The sequence below is a fragment of the Anabrus simplex genome, chromosome 1, assembly GCF_040414725.1.
Source record: "Anabrus simplex isolate iqAnaSimp1 chromosome 1, ASM4041472v1, whole genome shotgun sequence".
In the NCBI taxonomy this organism is placed as follows: Eukaryota; Metazoa; Arthropoda; class Insecta; order Orthoptera; family Tettigoniidae; genus Anabrus; species Anabrus simplex.
In genome coordinates, this window is record NC_090265.1 from 827,210,269 (window position 1) to 827,237,910 (window position 27,642).

Consider the following 27,642-nt stretch of genomic DNA (forward strand, 5'->3'; position numbering starts at 1 on the left):
AAAGCAAAATTGAGATAAACTTAATTATTGATTACTATAAATTACATTTTTCATTTTTTAAATATTCGTGCGGACGGATCTTCATGAAAGTGATAAGAATATCTGAATGATAACATTTTACATGATCACAAATTGTGTGCACTCTATGTATAAGCTCTCCTTGAATTTGAATATACACCTTAAATCAGATTAAGGTATAATTTTAAAAACAAAAATAGTTTCTTGGTTCAAATAGGAGCTTTCATATACAAGTGTTAATATATGATCTGAATTGGTAGAACAGTGATCAACACTGACAACAGACCATGCATGTTCAAGCCTGTCAGTGTGCACGGGCAATTATTGAGCTGCTTCCTGTTACTCACACAAGATTTTGTTGGATATCAATGAAATGACTGAAAACATGTAAGGGTATTCCCTTAAGCCATTAAACAGTATATAAAACTATTGAATAGATCCATAATTGTTTTCGTCTTTGCCATAGAAACCCAGCTTACAAACACCTTTTAGTTGCCAGTGTATGCACACAGAAGACTAGAGCAATTTTTAAACCAACAAATTATTTAACTGTTCTAAAATAAAAGTTGCCAGTGTGGGAAGGCCTTAGAATAGAGATTTAACATAATCCCTGTCATGAGATGCAGGACAGAATAAAAATTAAACTGTATTTTCATGAGACTAGCTTCACTTCTTCCAGACATAACAATACATAATCTACACAAATATTTACTGTAACTAACATATTTCAACATGTAATCCCATAAAAATATATCTTTTTTTTTTTTTACACAGATTTTGTACATTGGTTAATATCAACATTATTTTGAATAGTTACACTTGTAGTTTGTATTACACTTTAACATGAAGATTAAAACATTTAGTTTCTGAATGCTTTCATGATACAGCAATTAACAGGATTTAAAGAATACATAATGTTATATTCTTAAAGATAGAACAAGTATGAAGGAAGAACATTAAGAATAGGGTGAAAACATGATCAAACTTTTCAGTTTTAATTTCACACTTTTGTTCCAATATTCTTTTTACATTTTAAAGGATTACTAATGTGTTTTGCATACAATGGAGAAGAGCTGAGTGGTGGGTCAAAGCTGGGATAGTTTTAGTATATTGGAAGTGTTATTCATTGTACTAAATGCTCCTTCTGAAGATTTTACAGTGACTATACAGCAAGTGCCCATTTCAGTCACAAATAAGCTTGAGAATAGTGCATAGCAGCTAATATGTTCAGATATGGTGAACATGTCAACAAGAAACATATACAACTAGATGTTCTTACACAAAAGAGAACCTAGTGACAGTAACATGATTCAGAGAAAATCTGAGAAAACTGGTGCACATTCATACATCTTATTTATTTACACTTATGAATCCACTGCATGACTGTAGTTGTAGGAGCAGGATTCACTTATGTTTTATTTAAATTATTTTATGATTAATGTATTAAGGATATCAAACTTCAGTAATTCACACTCGTAACTTATTATTCAATATGTTAACAAATGGTGCAACACCTCTGAACATGTAATGTGGATTAAAATGTCCATATCCATATTTACTATTATTGGAAGGGAATACAGATATTATAATTTGATCACAGCTAAGAATAATACAAATGTTGACTGATCAAAAATGAAACAATTCTTAGCATTATGTAATTATGTTGTGTAATTTCAATGAACCTTAGGCTTATCTGCATTAGCATACTTTCCATCTATAACTTATTTCCTTCCGTTGGAGCACAAATACTTCACAGCTCTCTCTGGCATAAGAAAGTGCTACTTTAAGTTTTTGTTCGATGTCATTATCCCTTTTAAAAATATCCAAACAGAGAGAGAGAAATATGAAAGGAACACATCGTGGGCATACAAGGAAAAGGCTATAAGTCCAAAAATGGCCAAAATGAGTTATTAGTGGCACTATGTACAACAATGTGTACTCTATCCACTGCAAAAAAACACTAAGTCCTACGTCTTACCATTTCCAACATACGGTAATAACCTGTAAGAAAGCAGTAAGTCCGTTTTAAAACAAAAGGCATTAAATGCACATAATGCTGCAAGTCCATTATTGATCATGCATCTCACATGTTGCATGATCCATGTGGCAGTGGCCTATAGTATTTAGTGCAGTTTAGTGACCGATTAATGTGTTCAATGTGCACTTAAAATAATATGAGTTTTAGTAGAAGAAGGAAATTGGTGCAGTTAGCATTGTAAAACGACGCTGAAGTAGTTGCTAGTAAGTAAATACTTTGATTCAGTTGTGTGCCACAACCAAATGGAGGAATAGACTACCATAATACAGTTTGGGGTTATGTTACTACTACGAATAATGGGGGATGGATACTTAATAGCTGAAATTAACTTTTAGGTTGCAGTAAACAGTATGTGCCATCAGAGGATTCACCAATCATAAGTGAACAAAATGCAGTATTGCAAGAATTACATGATGCTTTTGATAGCGATCTTTCAGATATTATGGATTTGGATTCTGATTACAAACTTGAATCCGAGGCCTGCAAAGGTACGTTCTGTAATTTCAGTACTTGACATCCCTTAAAGGTAATTTAATGTTGTACACCTATTAAATCACAGTGATTGTATTGTGTTGCAGATTACTCTATTACCTAAGCACCAAAGGAAGCAAAACTGTCAAATTTTCAATTTCTAAGATAATGAAGATTCCGCAACTCCTGTCGAGCCTATAATGGAAAAGAGAAGCAGGTGGAAGAAAAGTAATCCTAGCAAATGGAAACAAAATATAGAAAGGAATAAACATCCAGAGGGATTGCCATATAAAATAACACACTTGCAACGGGACGCCAGAATTCAAGACCTGTGGACTGTAAGTGCAGATTTAAGTGTACCAAACGTTTCTCTGAGAAACACCGAAAGGAAATCTGTTCAATCTTCTGGAAGTTGGACAATTATATACAACAGGAATAATTTATTCTCCGAAATGTCGTCAGCAGTACACCAAAAAGGAGGAAAGTTTGTCTGAACAATGGTAAACACTGTGAAGATTCTAAACAGTACCTCCTTGAACAAGAAGGAGAACAGTTAAGGGTTTGTCAGGATTTTTTTCCTGAAAACACTTCACATTAGCAACAAAGTAATTCTGACAGCTTTCAAGAATAGGAATTCTTGTGGTAGTTTCAATGGTGAAGATCAGAGAGGAAAACATACACCAGCCAACAAAACAAAACAAAACCGGAAGTTACCAAAGACATTAAACGTCACATTGAAAGTTTTCCAGTGGTAGAATCACATTATTCAAGGAAAATAACAAAATGTTTGTACTTGAATAGTGGACTGAGCATTGCAAAACTTTAGGGCTGCTTCAGACCCAAATTTTGAACTACGATATTTGATTTTCAGTCAGTACTGCAAATACCATCCTCAGATGTGAATCAACTGTATTACAGAAGAAAGATCTGCGTCTACAAGTTCACGGTTTATGAATACAGTTCAGTACAGAATTCCACTTACTGTTTGCATGGACTGAGTTAAAATGCAGGAGGGGTAGTAGAGAAAATGGTACATGTTTGTCTCAATATCTCCATTCCCTTCCTGAACATGTTACTGAGGTGTCCCTGTTTTCTGACACATGCAGGGGTCAGAACAGAAACCCGCACGTTGCAGCTATGATGCTCTGGATTGTGCAAACTAACGTATCTTCATGTTCTTGGAAAGTGGCCACACTTACATGGAGGTCGATTCTATGCACAGCGCCATAGAAAATGCCAAAAAGTTTGTCCCTGTGTTCAACATGCAGGACTGGCTTGCAATATTTCGAATTGCTCGAACAAAAAAGCTTCAGAATAGGAAGAACGTTCCTTACGTTGTGAAGGAATTGAAATATTCTGACTATTTGTCTTCTGAAATTAACAAAACGGATAGTCCAAAACAAATCAAAAGATGTTCATGGCAACATAGTGAAATGGCTCAAAGTTAAGTGTTTCAAGTACACAAAAGAAACTACTCCATGGGTACTACAATATAAGTATGACAATTCCGAAGAATACAGAGCAATTAACATTCTTGGAAAGGGACGACCACCTGCTTGTTTAAAGCAACTGCCAAAAGCCTACACACACCAATTTTCAATAAGTTGCGGAAAAAGAAAGATGATCTTAAGTTATGTCGACGTGGAATTATCCCTGAGGAGCTTCATGGTTGGTATAACACCCTACCAACATCTGACACATCAACTGACAGAATTCCAGAACCTGCAGTAGAAGATAGCGCAAGAGATGACTCTGAGGATGACTGTTAAAATCCTACGGATGTCCACGTAGCTTCCTGAGAACTAAACATGACGTAATGCGCTATCAATTATTGTGTTCATAACATTGGGTTAAAATTTACTCCATAGGGTACATAAATAATGAAGATATAGCCAAATATATAACTAGATAAAGACAAGAAAACCAGGCTTAAAATAAAAACAGATTTTTCAGAACTAATTGAACTTTAAAATATGTTTATCTCAAAACTATCATTTTGGACTTAGTGCCTTTTCCTTGTATGCCCACAACATAATAGGGCAAACACAACGACAGGTCAGTGCAGGAAAAGGGAGCAACAGAAATAGGAGATGAGGACAATCTACACATCTTCTTACACTGCTGTCTCCAAATAGATGGGGCTCTCTCCTCATCAAACCTAGTTCTTCTACATCCATCTCTTCCCAGCCCCAGACGAGCTTGTTTCCGTTTCCCAGCTTCATCATTGTTTATCTTTGTCTTATGTTTCTTCCCTTTCTCTGTACTTATCCGACTTTCTTCTATCCTACATCAAGAACGAAGATCTGTCGAGATGGCCCCTCGATGAGCGTTGACTTCCGCCCTCCTGATGAAGCTGGGAAGCAGAAACAAGCTTGTTGGGGGCTGAGAAGAAGAACTGGGTTTGATGAGGAGAGTGCCTATCTATTTGAAGACAGCAATGTATGAAGATGTGTAGATTATCCCTGTCCTTTTGTGTTTCCATGTTTGTCCTCGTCTCCTATTTCTGTTGCACCCTTTTCCGCACTGACCGACCTTTTAAAAATACATATAATCTGCTCAGTTTAGCATAAGGCTATCCAATCAAATTAATTCCTTTTACAGTTTGCTTTATGTTGCACCGACAGAGATCTTATGGTGACAACAAGATAGGGCTAGGAATAGGAAGGACGTGACCATGGCATTAATTAAGCTACAGTCCCAGCATTTGCCTGGTGTGAAAATGGGAAACCATGGAAAACCATCTTCAGGGCTGCCGACGGTGGGGTTTGAACCCACTATCTCCCAAATGCAAGCTGACAACTACATGACCCAAACCACACAGCGACTCACTCGGTAAATTATTCCTTCAGCCAAACACTGAAGTGTGCTGTCCCAAATGTTATTTATCCCTTGAAGAAGTCACAGAGATCTCTGATGTATCTTCATGAAAATTTCAGAATGGACAAAGCCATTTTAAGATGATATAGATGTTGATTCCCATAGGGAACCTGAAATATTTGTCCCGAATGAGTAAATTTATAATACCAATATAAATGGTCCATTATTGGACGTTATAAACTTTCCAGCTAATTCGTTACTGGTTGCCAGCATTTCACCCCAGACCTCACTGTCGGCAGCCCTGAAGATGGTTTTCCGTGGTTTCCAATTTTCATACCTGGCAAATGCTGGGGCTGTACCTTAATTAAGGCTACGGCTGCTTCCTTCCCATTCCTAGACTTTTCCTGTCCCATCGTCGCCATAAGACCTATCTGTGTCGCTGCGACGTTATGAAAAAAAAATTTTTCGCCCCAGTGTGCTAAGTTGGGCACATCAGTTAGTAAATAGCTCACCCAACAGATGCATGGCTAGTGCATACCGTGGAGGCCACTGCGTAGGCTATTTGGAGCCATTGGCAGTGCCAATGCACTACGAGGGCCCAACTTAGCATACGGGGGCAAAACGCTGGCAACCAGGAATGAGTTAGCTGGAAAGTTTATAATGTCCAATAACGGATCATTTATATTGGTATTATAAATTTATTCATTCGCGGCAAATATTTCAGGTTCCCTATGGGAGTCAACATCTATATCATCTGATGGCCAGGCAGGCATCAAATTTGGTAATGAGACAAAGTCTCTTATTGTGCACTGGCACTGCCGGTGGCTCCAAGTAGCCTACGTAGTGGCCTCCACGGTATGCACTTTGTAATTATGCAGATCTGGCTCAACACATACAAAAAATCTGCTGTAATTCATCTGACTTCTCTTAGGCTTACATTATTTAAAAATATTAGTTTGCAGCTTTTGATTGTCCATATGAAACAACTTTCATTTTCCCATTTTGATACATTCCCTGCTCCAAGACCACCAGCCAAACGTGTATCGTCAACATGTTAAGTTACCACTTTCATGCTATCCTATTTAGCACACTGGGGCGAAATGCTGGCAACCAGGAATGAGTTAGTAGGAAAATTGTTAATGTCCAATAATGGACCATTTATATTGGTATTATAAAGCCATTTTAAGTTAACAAACCTATTGGAAATCTATAGCTTTAGCTCCAAGAAAAAATTATCATAATTTTGTTTCTGAACATAAAGATTAGTAGGCAGATTTAAAAAAATTGACACTAAAGGGAGAAAAACATCAAATGAATTAAAATGCATCAACGCGTGTGTAGTAAACAGCATAAATATGACATAATAATGATCATGACAACTCTGTGATATTCCCATCACAGCAGCCATTTTCCTGATGTTACACGTTTGGAGAGAAAGTAGATTGATTCTGATGGCCCTATTTCTCCATTCATTCGAAACCAAACTGCTTCCTTATTAGGAATGCTCAAGTCTGTACATGGAATCTGTGAAGTATGGGTCTTACATAATGTCACTAGTCTCGAGATGGAAGCAGGAGAGTTGCATCGCTCTGAGGGCCCCACATACCATTTTGTAATTATGCAGATCTGGCTCAACACATACAAAAAATCTGCTGTAATTCATCTGACTTCTCTTAGGCTTACATTATTTAAAAATATTAGTTTGCAGCTTTTGATTGTCCATATGAAACAACTTTCATTTTCCCATTTTGATACATTCCCTGCTCCAAGACCACCAGCCAAACGTGTATCGTCAACATGTTAAGTTACCACTTTCATGCTATCCTGTTTGTGCTGACTACCCAATGGACCAGCCATCTATGATGCTGCCTGAACAGAAGGCTTTTCTTCTCACTGTCATTTCACAGATTCAGTGTGTGGACTCAAGTTAAAATTCTTAAATACACAAATACTAAGTTTGTAACAAGGAACATGTTACAAAAGTTGCCCAGATTATTTCCTCTCCTACAATTAGTCATACAATCATTTCATGCACAAGCTATGCATCTTGATAGGTGTGCTAGTTACCAACTGATGAGCCCAAATTGACACAATGGGGAAAAACCAAGAATGAGTTAGCTGGAAAATTTATAATTTACTATAATGATCCAATTATACTGGAAGTGATAATGGTTTGGGGACTTCTCAGGCAGTGGATGTTGACTGTTTATGCTGATAGTGATGTGAAAATGTGCATTGATCTTTGAAACATTGTAAAAAGGGGGAGATTGAATACAAAAAATTCAGGATACCTAATGGTTGAAGCTGGAAATTAACATTTCTATTTCTTGACATTGAGGGTGCCATTGCTTCATTCATAGAATATGAATTACTCAGTTTGAAAACTGAAAATTGATTTAATGTGTAATTTGGCCTTTCCAACTTCCTTTATTCTCCAAGACCATATTCAGCATTTAATTGCAACATATTCTTTAACTTTATTCTTCAGTATCTTCACAACAATTTCCTTATATATGTACAAGCCTTGTTCCATTGCTGTACGGGTCGGGTATGAAGTGTAATGAATCTTCATAGCAAGTTCTTACAATGGGATGCCCTTCCTGATGTGAACCTCCTCAAAGGAGCTGATGAGAAGAAAAAAATGATGTGATATATAATAGCAGGAAGGGAGAGGGTAAGACCTGGTGCCAGCACATAGCCTATTCCTGTCGAATCGAATAAAAGGGTCTGCTCAAGGCTTAATGTCCCCATCCGATGGACGAATCACCAAACAGCGGCATATACCCTCATTCCATATGAACACTGCAATGAGGTTCTGAACTGAATGCAAGCTTTTGGCACACAATCTAGTGATTATAAATTGTATACCACCACCTCTCCTACCGTGCTGGTCAACGGTCAACATTCTGATGGTAATATCTTTATTGACTAACGGGACTCAAACCAGCTAACCATGGTGTCAGACCATATAGACTTGATGCCTTAATGATCATGGTTGCCAGTTGGGCTTATGTATATAGATTTTATTTATTGACAATTTACATGCTTCTGAGGCTGAGAGAAGAAGGGAAAAAGGAGAGTGGGTGATGTAAAAAACATCAATAAGAAGCAACCATATAATTTTCCTGTTAAGAATTCAGTCAAAAATATAGGAAAACAAGAGAAACATCTCACAATTCAAAATTTATGTTGGATACTTTTGATGAGAAGGAATTTTGGACTAAGTGATATCTATACTTCATACGTAATCTCAACCGTACATTATCTGAGAGGGCACTTAATCTGTTTCTTAGTGTAAACTGTGTTATGCAATTCTCTGTTGGTCTAGTCAACCGAATATTTTGTTTCTCACTTTTTACAGTATGCAATTTAAATAAATGGTCAGCAGAAAATTAACTGTTACACAGGTTTCTGGATTTGATGGCAGATATTTCACAAGAAAGTCATACTTCTTGTGATATACATGTACTGTGGCAGCACATAAAACACAGATCTGAAAACTCAGTTCATTAAGTTAAAGAACCGAAAATAGATCAGAAAATTCAAACCTGGATAGAATTCCCAATGTGGGACAAAAAATGAACTTAAAACTATCTAAAAAAAAGACCCAAATATGGCCTCCCTCCATTACAATAAAACTGACAGTAGATAAAATGTATCATAAGAAAGTACTCAAAGTTAACAACCACAAACTTAAGGCTTTCAAAACTTTTAAATATCTTATAAAATTTGACAACTATTAAACAATTTCATGCATAACATGATTCTTACTTTGAACTGAAATAACATTTCTTTCTATCAATATTGCCATCAATATTCTCCAATGCTTACTAAGCAAGAAGCTTTATAGCCTGCATTATCATCAACAAATGCACAGTAAATAGTTTAACAATTTAGGTACTGTACATACTGCTTTGTAGTGGTATTATTTCTTGTTTGATGGTGTCTCTTTTTTTCCTTTTCATTTCCTTATATCTGTGTAACAGACAGCACAAGGCAAACCAAAACACAAACATTTTCAGATCCATCAACAGGATTAAAAAAAAAAGAAACTAAAAACAGAAAGATACCATAAAGGTATGACTTTAATTAAGGAACTATTTTTACATTAATTGCTTTTTCTTATTAGAATTTTCTACAGTCTGCAATGATTAAAAGAGAAGAAAACTTCCCAAACAAATTTACATGTCATATTTAAAAGTCATAATTTAAATAACAGGTCACATTTCATTTTCAGATGTAATGCATGCTACAATGCAAACTATGTATATGGTAGGTATTATACAATTTATGGTAATCATGAGTTTCAAGGAACATTACTCTGCTCACTCTCTGCAGGTGGTGATAAGATGGGCAGTGTAGGCATGTTCGTTCCAGAGTCGAGCAGGAACACACTTGATGAAGGTGGCTGGACTGGCACAGGGAACACTTGCTGCAAGCAGCAAGTAACATATTATTAGCAACTAAATAACACAGGAAGGAAGTAGCTATCACAACAAGCAAGAGGAATAGACCATATTATGTACCAGTATCATTTCGAGTAAAAAAACCACCAACAAACTGGAGAGCGTAGAAAAGTTTTATATGTATGGGAAGAAAAATGGAGGAAAGTGGAAGGAAGGGAACAGGATAGAAAGAAGTCAATATTCTTCAAGTGTAAAGGATAAAATAACAAATCAATTCATATCATGAGACACTGGAATATGAAAAGGTGCATCATATAGGGTAAACACAATGGGAAGTCAGTGCAGGAAGAGGCAGGAATAGATTTTCTTCAACTTGCTTTATGTCGCTCTCGCACAAATACCATCTGCGTCTCATGAGAAGTCACGGCAGCTTGAAGGTACAGCAAGTAACAGTTATTACACTCTAAGCTACAAACATTAGTTGTGACGGACAGCACAAGCTCTCTGTAAAGCAGATGCAAGTTCATTATTAAACTCTTCATTTTCCCATTCGTGAACCAATATTCATGATTTATGTTCTAGCATGGCTGAACAGATATATTCATGTTGACACTTTTATTGTGAGGAACACAATTATATTTGTATCAATTAGGGAATTCTACTTCAGCAATTTATATGGCAAAATTTTTAACATAGTGCCTGATATTGTTAAGCTTTTTTTAAAAATGCTATTTATTCAGGGCATCGACCTAAAAGGATCTTTTGCCCCTTCTTTGCACCATATGTTGTGAACCTGCGTGTATATGGAAATGGCGGAAGTGTAAAGTGTTGAATGTGAGGAAAGGAACATTAAGGACGACATAAACACCAGTCCCCAAGCCAGGGATATTAATCATTTACAATTAAAAACCCCTGACCCCCGGGAATCGAACCCGGGTCTACCGGGTGACAGGCAGATGCGTTGCACCCTACACCACAGGGCCGGACTATTTTTAAGCTTACTTTCACTTTTTTTAAACATTTAAATATGCATGGGCATAATGATTTTAACAGCATTTACATTTTTAAAATTTTAACAATTTAAAATCCTTGTATAAAACTATTAGTTTACCTAGCTTACTGAGGGGTGAACGCAGCGGCAAATATGGCCATATTTTCGGTGTCATTCTCATCACTGTCACTACCATCATTAACATCATTGCTGTCAGTTTCACTACTGTCACCTCCAAGATTTATAGCCAAACTGTCTATAATGTCCTCCATAATATAGTCTTTTTCCCAGCAGGAATCTTCTATTTCAGTGACCTTACGACAGAATACAGCCTAATATTCTATTTGACCTTCTCATTATTATTTTTAGAAACGTTAATTTAACAAATCATAAATCGATTTTTCATTCAATTCATGGCACCTTTCCGCAGCAATTACCCCTATTCCCACACCCTCAGCCCCACCATAAAAATAGCCCCTCCTCACTCCCCCCTCCCATTCCCTGTTCTCTACGATCTGCCTTAACCCCGTTTTTTCTCCTCCCTTCTTGATCTTCCCTACTCATGCTTCCATTCATATCAGTTATGCAATACATCCAACACACCACAGCGCAAGGTGAGTCACATATATATTTTCATTATTTTTTGCTATTCGATCGGTCTCCTTTTTTCAACAGCCCTTGTACTAATTTGGCTTTTATTATTATTATTACTTATTGGTCCAATTGTTTTTGCACTGAACTGCAAATCTTCACCACCTACTTCATAGAAATAATTTGACCTTCATGTGCAACTTTCGCCTTCAGTTTTTAGGGGCATCAAACTAGAAGCTCTTTGAACGGCACCAATGTAACATTTCTACATTATTCACTGCATGTGCATAACTTAATTTCTAAATGCCACTGCTACCATATAATGACTTATAGCTATCAGAACTTTGTATCCTATTGAATGATATGCAAATTTTAAAAATCTTCAGCATCCAGATTAATCAACTTGAATCATCCTTTAACGGCAGTTAAGTGCCTTATTTTAATGCATTTTATGCATGATTTAAAAATTTTATCACCACTGTGACTATTTTTCATCTTCAACTTTTAGTGTCAAACTACAGTCGAACCTGCCCTAACGGACACCCTTATTCAGCGAACACCTCCCTATACGGACAGTTTTCCTCGGAACTGATTTTATTTTACATAAGACAAGTGTTAAATTGGTCTCATTTAAGCGGACACCTCCATTTGACTTGTCCACTTGACTTAAGCGGACACTTTACATGTTGCAGGACGCCGGACCACATGTCATCCTTTCTTTTAAAACCATTCTTTAGACATAAGGAAATCTCTTTGGAATGTTTGTACTATTTCGAGTGCAAGAGGAGAGAAGGTACATAGGAATGCAGTTCTACCTAGTGGTGTAGAGGCCTATTCTGAGAATTCTAACTGCCCAGAAATTATGGCAGAGACTGTTGACTCACAAGTTACCTGGGGATTTTTTTCCCTTCTTGCATCATTCTATTGATAACTTGGATTATCGCTGATAAGGTAGAGCTCAGGTAGTCAACTTGAGAAGGAAAAGACAGTACAGGCGCTAATTAGCGAGACAGAAATACCGTAGCATTTCAGTTGTCTGTTAAACATGAGTAACAAGGGACGATCATGTTTAGATCTTGAGGCAAGACGAAATGTGATTATAGAAAGTGACAAAGGACTTTCAGTGAGAAAGCTTGCCAAAAAATTCAACTGCGGGAAAACTCAAACACTATTGTGAAAAATAGAACTGAAATTTTAAAGGAGTGGGAAGAAAATAGGAATCGAGGAGTGAAAAGAAAGCGGGAGTAAGTTTTTCAGAAGTGAACATTGCGGTATATGAGTGATTCAAGTGTGTTTGAGTGAAGAAACTGTGTGTGAGTGGACCAGTGTTACAAGAAAAAGCTAGAGAAATCGCAAATAATCTGAAAGTTGAGAATTTTGTAGCTAGCAATGGTTGGTTAGATTGTTTTAGAAAACGTCATAATGTTAGTTTCAAAACAGTCTGTGGAGAAGGTGGTGAGGTGTCTGCGACTGAAGTAGAGGATTGGAAAGATGGTTACTAGACATTTTGAATAGTTACGAACTGAAAGACATTTTGAATGTTGATGAAACTGGTCTGTTCTTTAGGGCGATCCCGAAGAAGTCACTAACTTTGCCGAATGAAAGTTGCAAGGGTGTAAAAATATCAAAAGAAAGAATCAACATCATGTTTTGTTGTGACGCACTCGGTGAAAAGGAAAATCCTCTAATAATCGGTAAATCCTCAAGACCCAGGTGCTTTAAAAACATGATTTTAAATTGTCTTTGTGTCGAATGGCATGTGAATAAAAACACATGGATGACGTCAGCAATATTCGAGAAGGGGCTCCTAGCTTTGGATTCCAAGATGAAGGCCAGAAACCGTAATGTGATCTTATTGCTAAATAATGCTAAGTGTCATCCAGAAATACAGCTTTCAAATGTAAAACTCTTGTTCCTTTCATCCAATACCACTTCTCATCTTCAGCCATTGGATCAAGGAATCATTCAAGCATTCAAATTAGACTATCATAAGAGGGTTTTACGGTCGTTAGTGGCACACATGGATAAAGAAGACTCAGCTTTTGATTTGATGAAGAAGATCAATGTTGGCGATACAGTTTCGTGGACAAAAGCAACCTGGAATGCAGTCAGCGACACCACAATCAGGAAATGCTTTGCAAAATGCAGCATCGCTAATTCTACAGCTGAAGAACAAGCAAAGATAGAGGTTCGAAATGAATATGACGAATTTCAGACTTTAGCAACGACAGCTGGATTGATGTATGATATTGAAGCCGAAGAAGAGAATATTCCTTGCTGTGACGATCTCAAGGGCGACTGGCAGTACCGACTCCAGGACGCACTTTACGGTAAGCTTTCTGTGTTATCAAGTTATACAGTAATTGTGTGTTGCACGTATCATAAGGTCCATGTTTGTTTGCACTTCAACTCCTCATTCATTTTCTTCTTGTGATAGACAGTTTTTAATTCTTTTAAGCTAATTTTTCAGCTTTAATTTAATTCACTGCACTTTGTAAATATTTCTAGCTATCCATAGCAGCCTTCATTAGTCGTACAAAAGGACCAATTTGAATAAAACTTATTGTTTTACAGAGCCCAAATCAGGAATGAAAAGTGACGATGACGGTGAGGCGGAAGATGAACGAGAAGTTCTGTCAATGAAGCAGGGACTAAATATGCTTAAACAGATAAAGAATTTGTGTGTCATGCTGGACCGCGTGTACGGCGAGAACACTATGGAACCATTTAACAGACTTTATTCCGTTTTTGAGAATATCGCAGTTAAGAAAATATGTGCTAAGTTTACACAGACGAAGCTTCATAATTACTTCACGAAGCTGTAATGTTTGAAAATGATGTAAAACCACTTATAATAACTCTATGAAATACCAACACAGAAATGACTTAGAATAATAAAAATAAAGATATGTATGCTTATATTTAAGGTGGATGTTCTTTACTGTTAAAATGTTTGATTATTTTTACAAACTTGTTTTAGCGGACACCTCTTGTAACAAACATTTTTCCTCGGAACCGACGGTGTCCACAGAAGGGAGTTTTGACTGTACAATATTTTTACGGCATACGTACATTGTTTATAGACCATTTGATATATTGTGCAATTTGTGTTATTGGTTGATGATGACCTTGACCTTAGGTCAAAACTAGTACCAAATGTTTCATTTGTAATGTAAACAGCATTGCAAAAATTTTTGTATTGAAAAGGTTGAACTGTTAAACTAAAACTTTTAATTTTCTATGGAATACAGCCCGGTTGTCTGGAGTCGCACTTTGTATACCTTTCTGGACCGGCTCCTGCAGCCTTTTCAGTGACATATCTCTAGTGGTGTTGTGTGATCGCACATAATTCATAACTTGCGCCAGGCAAGCTCGATATGCTGTATCGTTCATACATATATGGTGGCAATCTGAACACTGTGTGTCCGTAACTAGCCAAGAGTGTGTCAATACGATAAACCTTTTCTTTTGGACAGATTTGTTCTACCAGGGAGTAAAGTGTGTGTTTACAATTTTTCTCGTCACAAGGCACTACGTGTCTCCTAAAAAAATTTTTTTTGTTAGGGGCTTTACGTCGCACCGACGCAAATAGGTCTTATGGCGACGATGGGATAGGAAGGCCTAGGAGTTGGAAGGAAGCGGCCATGGCCTTATTTAAGGTACAGCCCCAGCATTTGCCTGGCGTGAAAATGGGAAACCACGGAAAACCATCTTCAGGGCTGTGTCTCCTTAAATAGTCCAGCATCTTGAGCTTCAGCGATCTCCTTGTTGGTGGTTTGTCAGCATGCTTCCCGTGGTATGGAACATTATCCATAGCCACAACACATGGTTTCTGCAGCTTGGCTAAGCTAGGAACAACTTCCTCCCGAACCCATCTCGAAATTTTCGGAGTTCATGTGACTGTGGTAGTCACCTGCAGCAGTCTCCGCCCTATAAATTAATTCACACCCTTCAACAAAGTCATTATCACTCCTGAGATGTACAACAATCAACCTGCTGCTAGCATTTACATTTGTTGTTACACCCACAATTTCTTTGTGTTGCCAACACTTCCGAAATATAAAGTTTCCATATACCCAAGTTTTATCTAGGGGAAAAAAAAAAAAAAAAAGGTTGGCCTACATTCCTCCCGTAATTTCCGCATTTTCTGTAGACAGGCACATGTCCAATGTATGATATTTTTCCTCTATATTAAGAGACTTCTACCTGAAGCACATCTTTTCCAATGAAATCCCATCGCTTTTAGAATATGCCTTAATGTAACCCCCCTGAAAATTAATTAATTTTTTCAAAACAGGCAAAAGCTTCCTACATGTGGGCACTGCATTCTGTTGAACATAAAATTCTTCAATGATATCTTTTATTACACAATAATCAAAATCGTTGACATTTGCATTTCACACTACAGGCTGTTTTCTCTTCTTTCTGGGTGTTGATAATGAGCCTCCATCTTTACACGAAGTGCATTTTACAGAAACGTCACAGTATTTTGCTGCCCTGTCAGTTGACTGACTTAGAGGGAAGTTAAGATGTTTCTCAGCGGCACTGTCGTCACAGCATTTAATAATTCGTGCAATTACATTTCTTTTCCAACTATGTATTATCTTCCCTCATGCACTTTTTGTTGACATTATGCAGTAATTATTAACTGGGTAACTAAAACATAATTGCGCTACCTGGCTGTGACACGTACGCTCCAGAATTCTCATGAGACAGCCAGGGGGCTTACGTAAGCTAGAGAGAGTAGGATATATAAGGCCAAGGTCAGGAACCACTCTCTTAGTGTGTTTGCTGCCTGGGAGACTAATTAACTTGGATCGAGTAGGTGCATTTCAGTCGCCTTGACAAAGAATACTGCAATGTACTTGAAACGTCGGTAAACTGTACGAAATGTACAGAAAATAACATGGTTCAACCCAGGAAAATAATAATAATAATAATAATAATAATAATAATAATAATAATTATTATTATTATTATCATTATCATTATTACCTGGCTGTGGCACGTACGCTCCAGAATAGTGATGGGACATTTTATTCATTTTACTGAATCGATTCATTTGATTCCGTTCACGTTACTGAATCTATACAGTGATCCAATTCACAGCACATTAGTCACCGCTCCCTGCATCTGTGTAGTATGTACTGGTAAGACAGCAGCAACAGCATTCAGTGCTCGCAGCTGCCATCTGGTCTTCATACTATGAACTGCTTTCTTAGAAAAAATGCTAGTCACTCTAATACATCGAAGGTTTCCAGCGACGCAGGGTGGGAAAGGTTAGGATTAGGAAGGCAGCAGCCATGGCCTGAATTAAGGTACAGTCCCAGCATTTCCTGGTGTGAAAATGGGGAAACTACGGAAAACCATCTTAACGGCTGCCGACGGTGGGATTCGAACCCACCATCCCCCGAATGCAAGCGCATAACTACGCGATACTAACCGCACAACAACTCGCTCAGTCATTTTTGAAAATATGTATTTTTCTATCAGCTGAGGATATTTTTTAAATCATCATATTTTGTATAGGCTACCCGAGTTGTACAGTAGCCTGCTGGTTTTCTGATTCAACATACTGTTTGTTAAGTTATTGCATCTATCCACATATGATTGAAGTCTTGTGCAACGATGTGACATATGAACTGAGAGAATACTGAGCCGTTCTTCCCAATATAAAACAGGTACTTTTGAGTGGTCACGAGCATGACTCATAGTCATAGGGCAGGCCAGAGTTGAGTTTAATTGTCAAATGTCAACTAAGTTATAATACTAAGATTCATTAAACTAATAAATAGTAGGCCTATAACCTAATAGCCTACCTACTTACTAGCTACTTCAGAATTATGTTTTGACTACCTTTTTAACACTGCAAATAAATCCATGTAATATTTAAACCTCCCTGTAAGAAGAGGACAGTGAATGCAAATGGGTATTATTTTCAAATGTGCCGAGCTCGAGAGTCCATTATAGCATACGATTCTTTCAGTGAACCATGGCTCGCTGTATGTCTCGCTGCAGCGGAAGCTCGGCTCTCCGCGTGTCCAGTGAGCCGATAAGGAGCCGTGTGTATCCTGTGTCTCACTGAGCCGTGCTCGTTCACGATTCTTTCGGTGTGCCACGGCTCACTGTATGTCTCGCTGCAGTGGAAGCTCGGCTCTCCACGTGTCCAGTGAGCCGAAGAGGAGCCGTGTGTATCTTGTGTCTTACTGAGCCGCGCTCGTTCACGATTCTTTCGATGTGCCATGATTCACTGTCTCGCTGCAGCGGAAGCTTGGCTCCCCGTCAACGTCCAGTGAGTGCGCCACTCAGCACTGTCCGCTGGGAGTAAGCTGAATCGTGTGCCGTGAGCTCGCCTTTCCTGTGAATCGATTCACGCGGACACTTGAATGAATCGATACACTGCTTCGATTATTAATAATCTTGACCATGATGGTCGGGATTGGATCCGTATTGACTTAGTAACAGTAAATATGTTGGAAGATGGTCCGCCTAGTCAATACTATTCATTTATTTACCTTTCACCTTAATATCTAGTACATGTTTCGAGAATATTATGCATTCTCTTCCTCAGCTAGTGGACACTGTAAATTCACATCATTATACGACGCTGTGTCCAATATTTTAATTTAAATAGACATCATTTTAACACCCATTAATGGTGGATATCGGCAGGACTTCAAGTTTTAATGCAATTTCATTCATTCCTAACTCAACTTTTTTGAATTACGCAAGGCAACTTCAAGGACACTGTGAATTCATATCATCACAAGACGTATTTAATTAGACATTACTATATGGTGTTTTTAATTTGTACTTGACAAAATGGGATTTTAATTCTATGTTTGTACTATCCAAATTTTTAAGTGTTACATTGTCATACTCATTGTTTTGAATTTTTAATGGGGGCCCCCCTATTTTAGTCAGGTCTTATTGTATACTGAATTTTAATCCACTAGCTGAGGAAGAGAATGCATAATATTCTCGAAACATGTACTAGATGTTAAGGTGAAAGGTAAATAAATGAATAGTATTGACTAGGCGGACCATCTTCCAACATATTTACTGACACTGCTTCGAATCATGCATTCAGTAGCCAAAACTACTCCAGAACTCTCATGAGACAGCCAGGGGGCTTACGTCAGCTAGAGAGAGTAGGATATATTATTATTATTATTATTATTATTATTATTATTATTATTTCGTTGAGGCTCCTTGGACCATGTGGTCCCTAACTCTGGCGAGCTTTCTTCTTAGCCCAGTATTCCTTCATCTTTGTGCTGCGGGTTGCTTTCCTTTCCTGAGTCAACTTCACTCCTACTCCAGCACGCAGTGTTTTAGCTGTTTGTGACTGGAGAGTGTCAGATGTTCTGATCAACATTCAAAATTTATCCCTGTTGAATATATCTCTGGGATCAATTTTTAAAAATTCTAGGTGTTTTCGAACCAGTTTTGTCCATTTAGCATTTGTTCCCTTCCCTCTAGAAAGGGTGTTGAAGATTCTTGAGGTCAGTCTCTTGTTGTCCATTCTGACTATGTGACTGTAGAAGATAAGTCTCCTCTTTCTCATGGCTGATGTTATGCTCTCTAAATGTTGGTAAAGCTCGTTGTTAGGCCTGATTTTGTATTCACCTCCCTCTTTAATGGGGCCCATAATTTTTCTCAGGAATTTTGTTCTTTCAGTTCCAAATTCCTGTGTTGTCCCTTTTTGACCGCGTTCAAGCATTCTGAGGCATACAGTACCAAAGGTCTTACTACGGTTTCATAGTGTCGAAGTTTGAGGCGAAGGGAAAGGGAAACATTCTTACAGAGAAGGAAAGCAATCTACAGTTTGGTACACCTGGCGTTCATGGCTAGATCTTCACTAATGTTCAAGGCTATCGATTCTCAGAGATATTTGTAAGAGTTCGTCTTCTTTATTACTGTATCCTCATGCGAGATTGAGTTGGGTGCATCTCTGATGTTGGTGATGAACTCAGTTTTGTTAATGGCAATCTTCAACCCTATTTTAGCTGCTATTTGACTGAGGGAAGGGAGTTGGTGTGTAGCTTCCTTCATACTTGATGCTGTAAGTGTGAGGTCATCTGTGAAGGCCAGGCAATTGATGTTTAACTTGTCTTTTTTGAAACTGATTCTCAACTCAGAGTTGTCTGGTAGTTTCCATCCATTCACGAATGACTTTCTCTAGCATGCAGTTGAAGAGAACAGGGAATAAACCATCCCTTTGCCTAACACCTGTTCTGATATCGAAGATTTTAGATAGTTCCCCCACTGAATTTTACCTCTGACTTAGTGTTTGTCAAAGTAGGCTTTACGAGATTCGGGGTCTTATTGAAAAAACAAAACAAAAAACAACCAACCTATAACCTGTTTTCCAGTCAGTGACCGGGTCAGGGATGTAATGAATGAATCATACATGGGCTCTTAGTACGATGGAGTCGCCACTCCCAAAGTGATGCATTAATGACTGATAGATGCTATGAAACGAGAATGGAGTGTGCTGCTGGAATGAAAGATGATGGGAAAACCAGAGTACCTGGTGGAGAAAAACCTGTCCCGTCTCCACTTTGTCCAGCACAAATCTCACACGGAGGGACCGGGATTTGAACCACGGTATCCAGTGGTGAGAGGCCGATGCGCTGCCGTCTGAGCCACGGAGGCTCTCAAGGTCTTACTATCTAGTCTCAATTCAGCAAGGGTCTGAAAGAGATATTGTTTATCTATGGAATCATAAGCTTTCTGGAAGTTGACAAAAATTGCCACAAAGTGTGAAGAGCTCATATTCTTGTAAGTGAGAATAATTTTGAGATTCAGGATCTGTTTCACACATGATCTTGATTTCCTAAATCCGGCTTGATACTCTCCAATGCGGGAATCCAATTGAGCTTCTAATCTTGAGAGAAGTATCTTGGAAAAGATCTTGTAAGTCACTGAGAGGAGTGAGATTTCTCTGTAGTTGTTTAAATCAGACTTGTCTCCCTTTATGTGCAGAGTAGGTGAGGTCCAATTACTAGGTAGTTTCTCTGTTATCCAGATGTCAGATATAATCTCATGAATACACTGAATGGAATCTTTGTCTGCATATTTCCACAATTCTGTGATGATACCATCTTCACCCACTGCTTTGTTGGACTTACGCTCGGAAATGACTTTCCGGATCTCCTCCTCCGTTGGTGTGAGGGAATTTGGGTTAAGAACATCCTTTATTTTACCAAGTAGTTTCTCTCTGGGTTCCTCTGAATTGAGGAGAATTAATGAATTGAATTAATTCCTGTTGTTCCTTGTGGCACATAGTGCATCAACAAAGCATTTCCATCTGGTCCTGTTGACAGCTAGCTTCTTTACCTCACTCCAGGTCTTGCCTTCTTCCATTGCTTCCTTGTGAACAGATCTTTGCCACGTTTGTTTGGGCCTCCCTCTCTTCCTTTTACCTTGTGGGTTCCATTCTTCATTCCCCTTCCTTAGTGTATGCCCGATCCATCTAAGTTGCTTTATCCGTCCTACTCCAGAGTTTATAGTTGAAGATTACTTCCGGCCAGTAGATGGTAAGAATCCTTCTCAAACAGCGATTACAAAGGTCTGCAACTTTGATGTAATTACACCAGTCACTTTCCAAGTCTCGGACCCATATAATAGAATAGACCTGACATTAATTCGGAAGATGTGGAATTTGGTCCTGATAGATATTCTCTTGTTCATCCACACCAGATAGAGCTGAACAAAGGCACCATTTGCTTTTTTTAATGCGCTGTGAGACATCTTGTGCAGCTCCCCCATCTTTGGCAACTAAACTGCCCTAGTAGGTGAAGCTATCCACATCCTCAATAGATTCACTATTGAAGACAAATGGGTCTGATTTGTTGGTGTTAATCCTTAGGGCCTTGGTCTTCTTTGAGTTGATCGTTAGTCCCACCTTTTTCCCTTCCCCTACCAAATCTTCGAGCTTTGCCTGCATTTTCCCATGTGCCTCAGACAGGAGAGAGAAATCGTCAGCAAATTCCAGATCTTCAAGTTCATTGACTAATCCCCACTGGATAATACAACGTTTCACATTTCGAGTCACGTTCTGCATTACCGCATCAATCACAACCAAGAACATAGTTGGAGACAGGATACACCCTTATTACAAGTAATGACAATCATTAAATCATATTCAATACAATAGGTGGAAGAGAAATTTCTTACATTTATCATAGGGATACACCCTTGACGAACTCCTGAACATACAGATATAGGCTCAGATACACGGCCCCCACGAATGACTCTACATGTGTCATCATGGTATGTTTCCCGAATGAGATTGACAATTTGTGCTGGCGCTCTGTAACGCTTCACTTCCTTACACATGGCTTCTCTGTTGATCGAGTCAAAAGCTTTCTCCAAGTCATCGAACACTGCGTAGAGGCGAGATGACCACTCGGCAGACTGCTCCAGAATTATCCTCAAGGTGTTTATTTGGTCAATGCATAAGCGATTTGGACGAAAGCGTGCCTGTTCTCGTCGGAGTTGCCTTACTCTTCAATTCTGTTCAGCAGAATCGTGGTGAAGACTTGCTAGGGATTGAGAGAAGTGTAATGCCCCTTCAGTTGTTACAATTAGACGTATCCCCCTTTTTTGGCATCTTCCAACAACCCACATTTCCAGTCTGCTGGCATTTCTCCAGTAACCTATACTTTCTCGAATAGAGGCTGCAATATATTGGCAGTGGTGTCCATATCAATCTTCATTCTACTGATGGAATGTTGTCAAAATCCTGCTGCCTTACCAATATAGAACTCTCTCTTGATTTCTTCTACTGTTGGAAAGCAGGTTTTAATCCTTGGGTCAGACAGAATCTCTTCTTCTTCTTCTTCTTCTTCTTCTTCTTCTTCTTCTTCTTCTTCTTCTTCTTCTTCTTCTTCTTCTTCTTCTTCTTCTTCTTCTTCTGCTTCTTCCTCCCCCCACATTTGACTGATCTTCTATGGAGCAGTTTAGAACTGCAGAAAAATGTTCCTGCTATTGTTTCAGTTGATCCTCCGGGTTAGTTAAGAGGGTTCCATCTTTGTTCCTGACTGGATAGTTTTTCTGTGTTTGCTTCCTTGCCAGAATTCTGGTGAAGGTATAGAGTTCTTTGAGATTACCATTGTTGATTGCCTTTTCTGCCTGTTGAGACAGGTCATCTGTCCAGTTCCTTTGATACCTCCTCACACTTCTCTTTACTTCCCCATCCTTTGCAGCATATTTTGATTGCAGTTCTGCCTTTCTTGCTCATGTTTTACATGTGTTCATTGCCTCCTTTCTCTCCTCTCTCACCCAATCCTTTTTCCTCCTATCCTTAAAACCCAGGATATTTTCACTTCTGTAAAGACATATTTAGGGCCGAATTCAAAGACAGCACTTAAGCGCCCCTTATAAGCCAGGTTTCATTCCATATTACCTACTTAAGTGTCCCACTTATTGCTATAAGTGGACCTCCCACAAACACTAAGTGACTCACTTACGTTGCAGCAAGATGGAGGATAATGATTTTGCTGAATATTTTGCATTTTATTCACAGAATGCTTTCCGTATACACAGTAGAGGTGAAAAATCCTGTTGAAATGTAATGTGATCAACAATTTAAAGAACGCTTTGTTTTAGAAAAGTGAGAGTTATGAATATTCTTGTTCCTCTGATTGAGAGAGTGAACATAACCTCTAGAGGACTCACTATCTCACCATTAATGAAGATACTGTTTTGAAATTTTATGCTACCTCTGAATTTCAGGTTGTTATTATTATCATCATCACCATCATCATTACTGGTATTTTGCTTAATTAATTGGAAAGGTGTTACAAGTTGATAAGTTATCAAGACTGTAGGCCTATGGAATAGTAAAGAACTATACTGAGTTATAAGAAAAATGAACGTGTTAATACTTGTGCTAATTGTATCAGGTTAGTCAACCAATCGTTTGCCGGATTATATCAGAAGTTTCTGAAATTATGGCATCACACATCAAAACATACTATTTAAATTTTATTCAGAAAGTAGTTAGGCCCATTACATTGTATTTTGCATTGTCCACAAGTTTTTCCCATGTCATTCATATTCTGATGGGAAACTGCATTGGTCTGCTTGTTCTGTATTATATGCATGTACTTTGACACTAGTTCTTGCAGGTGCCGTCTCAGCTCGCTATTTTGTTATACATTCCGATAACCAAATACAATATAGACGATCTTTTAGCCTCAAAATTGTCGCGATGTCCTTCGATAACTAAAACACAATAGATCATCCCACTATTCGATAGCCAGAACTACACGATCCAGGAAGCATGGGCATAATATACAGCACTGCCACATCTCCGGTAGATACTTACTGTATCACCGAGTGTGCTCTTTAAGTGCTGTCTATGAAATGTAAACTCATATAAGTGAATACTTATTATAAGTTATCCTTTATTACTTAAGGGTTCCAATTATGTATAAGTGCTGACTATGAATTTGGCCCTTAATCTTCACCCATTTTTTCTCAACAGTTTCAACCTCCACCTCGGTGAGTGCTTGAAATCAATTCTTTAGTTCTATCCTGAAAACTTCCTTCACCTTACCGTCATCCTTTAGCTTTCCAACATCATACCGCTTCCTTATCTATTCTGTCCTCTTCTGTGCCTGGATCTTCATCCTAAAGGTAGCCACAACAAGATGATGATCACTACCGATGCCTGCAACTCTCATTCCTCACATCCAACAGTGAATGCCTCCAACTTTGTCCAATCACCACATGATCTATCTGATTCTCTGTCCTATGAACCGGTGATACCCAGGTCACTTAACACGTTTAATGCAGATCACGCGCTGGGCGCGTGACGCTGCTTTATAAGCAGGTGCGGAGCATTCGCCTAGCGCGTCATGGGACGGTTGCTAGGAAATGTAAATTACAGGTTTCCCGCATGGTAAGAAAGGCTCTAATTGTCATCCCGCATATCGTGTAAGTCCAGTCTACTAGCAGATTCATCCGTAGCCATATTTGCGCATGCGTATTCCGTTTCCTGCGTATTTCCTCTCCAGAGTTGTTGTCATACGTCATCATTCATTTATGGGATCTTTGAGCAGCAAGACCACTTCAATGCGAGCTAAGACACTGCACTTTCTGTTTATTAATTCTTCAGGAGAATTACGAGTGGTTCCGCTTTTGAAATAAATAAATTCCACTACTGCAATATGTTCTGAACTTGTAATTGTCATTTATTCTTGCATCATATATGTGTATAACATGAAAGAACTTCTAATTGTCATTTATTCCTCATCACATTTATATGTAACTTGAAAGAACGTGCAGTAGTCATTTTTGACTGCGTTGTGATGCTTATGTTATTTTATTTATATTTTTTTCTGATGGCCAACAATGTGGTTCCTTCAACATCACGAGACCTACCCAATTAGCCAAAGTATTTCATTTTTGTTTGTCAAATTCTGTAATAGAGAAGTGTAAATATGAATATATTTATGTCTGTAACATACTTTATGCATTTGTTTGCTATCCGAGGTAAATAATGCACAGTAATCTACCGACGCGTGTGGCGTGTGATCCGTTTGGTGACCAGTATTACTTCTCGATTTCAACCACCGTGCGGGTCACGCTCCAGGCGTGTGAGTGGGATAAGTCCATGAGTTCGATAGAACTTGTCCTACCAACGTACAAAACTTCGATAATTACAACTTTTAAAGAGTCCCACACAAATATTTTGCTCAGGTTAGCGGGTATGTCACGCTCTGCTAATACGCAGTGAATGTGTTAATGGCAATCTTTATGTGGAAATACCAGACCACCAATAACCAGATCATGGCTGGCACAGAGGTCCAAGAGCTGCCCATTCTCATTTCGTTCTCCTAGGCCATGCCTTCCCTTGATGTGCTCAAGTCCTTCATTATCCTGGCCCACTTTTGCACTCAAATCTCCTCCAACTATAATAATCGCCTTTCTCTTCTGTTTCTTAATCGTGCTATATAGATGCATATACAGTAAAATGACTCTTTGTCTTCCTCTGCTGCCTCAGTGGGTGCAAAGCACATCATCATCACAACATTTCTGATATTGGTCTTGAAACGTGCCGCAAATATCCTTGCTGACACTGGATACCACTCCATGAGGCTCCTCAGCCTCCTTGTCCATCAATATACCCACACCTTCATAACTCACTCCATCGCCCTCAGGTCTTCCAGAATATATAAATGTAGCTCCATCATGGGTGGTCAATTCCCCAAACTCGCTCCATCTCACCTCGCTTAACCCTTACCCCTCATCTGTCAGGTGAGGCCTGACATTGCGATATTCCCTTTCCGGTTGTGTGGTCGGGCAAGGCCCGACAAGATATTGCATTGCCCACCACTCGCCTGCCAACAAAATACACGATGCTATACTGTACTGCTATCTTTTGGTTCAGTGTGGAACTTTGTAAAATCCAGATTACTATTTGACAGTCATTTAAAAATGTATTATTGAGATGGCAGTGTAGACGTCAGCTGTGTCCAGTTCAATCACACATGCGAAGGCTTGAACGCTAATAAACAAACATGGTCTCCATGTGCTCTCTTAGTCATAAACAGTTTACTGTTCAATGTTGTGTATGTCAGGTAATTCTACAAAACTGCAGTAATTTTGCATCTCTACTCCTTCCTTGTACCCTAAAGAATATATCTGATAGCATTTGATGGCACCTACAAGTTAACTGGCGATGGTCGACTTCTGTACCGTAACCCAACATGTAGCTGATGCAGGGCTGAACTTTTATGACACGTTCCTCACACGTAGAAGAAGAAAATGTATGTTATATGGAGATGGGTCCGGAAACGCTTTAATTCCATATTAGAACTCAATTTTCTATAACTCTACATAGTGCATTAATCACGGGGAACTCCACAGGAAAAGAGTGTACCAGAATACCACACAAAACTCTTTCTTACATGAAATGTTCAAAATTCCCTCCATTAGCATTGATACATGCATCAACCTGCCCTCGCACTGAATCCCGAACGCACTAGCTTCAACACACTAACTAATGTTGCAAAACTACTACGTAAGGCAATATTGGAAGGAACTGTTTTGGCCAGCAGTTAAATAAAAACAAAGTAATCAAGAAACATGTTTCACGTTTTTAATAGTCCCTTAACAGAGGATGCCGACGGCTGGCACAATTATAAATCAACAGATCGCAATTTCAAGAAATCACCGTTTACAGGCTACAAACCACCGTGAGGTATGAAACCAGAGACTAAATTAGAGTTTTTCAATTGCTTTTTAATGATAATTTGTTCAGTGAAATTACTAACAAAACCAATCGATATGCGATAACGATAGTAATAATAATTAAAATGTAAAATACTGTGTCTTAAATTCCACATATTGCTTTTATTTTCTCCATTATAGCTTGCTGTAAATGTATATAGCTTAAATACATTATTTAAGAGCAAGTGCTACCTCCAAAATCGTGAAAGATGAATACAGATTATATAAGATAGAAATTCACATTTAAAATATGAGTAGTAGAGACAACACAGAGAACTTTAATTCGAGGGGTAAGGATTAATCCTAAGATGTTCAGGCCACTTCCCCACAAAGTTCTCACATTCCACAATCCAATTTATGTTACCTCGATCAAGCCAAAATTCATCATCATCGGGTCAGTCCAGTTTCCTTTGTTGATGTTTCTGTAATGGTTTAATTTAAGGTTGTGCGAGTTACTGGCCCACAGCACCTGAGCCTGTTGGTGGGTCTGCCACCTGAAGCCTCCAGGCATGCTGTTTTCTGTTGGGGTTGTCTCCCTTAGCCTTTGAAGATCCCTCTTCACCACAAGGCAATGGTTTCCCTCTTCATTTAACCACAACAGGGAGGGTTACCTCCTCCGCCAGATTTGCTGTACTAAAGGTCTCCTCTTCCGCCTCAGCTGCCATTAAGGACTTCACCAGAGCCCCGTTAGCCATTACTTTACAGGGTTCCTGTAAGAAATTCACAGCTACCGTAGCGGTACTTCGCCCTTACAGGCTATCCCCTACTTCATACCGTTGCCCGTCCCCCATGATGCGAATGAGGGTTGGACTTATGGGGGACTCTGAATTGAGGAGGTTGTTGAAATATTCTGCTAAGGCAGATGTGCAATCCACATTGTTCACATTCTCTTCTCATCTGGTCCCCAGAGGTGAAGTGTAGGGGATGAGTACGGGGTTATTTGGGCTCTGAGGGTTTGGTAGAGGTCTCTTGAGTTGTTCCTTTGAAAGTTCTTTTCTGCCCGGTTGATAATGTCCTTATTGTGTTGCCTCTTAGCGTTTCTGATGATTCTGGTAGTGGATTTC

General features: G+C 38.7%; 1 protein-coding gene across 1 annotated transcript in view; it reads right to left on the reverse strand.

Annotated features, from left to right (window-relative positions):
• Positions 1-667: 667 nt before the first annotated feature.
• The window catches only part of garz (Sec7 domain-containing protein garz), a 332,880-nt gene continuing 305,905 nt past the window's right edge, over positions 668-27,642 (reverse strand). The window contains exon 33 of the mRNA XM_067136362.2: positions 668-9,776. Within this exon, the coding sequence (XP_066992463.2) occupies positions 9,651-9,776 (126 nt within the window). The 3' untranslated portion in view covers positions 668-9,650. The remainder of the gene's footprint in view (positions 9,777-27,642) is intronic.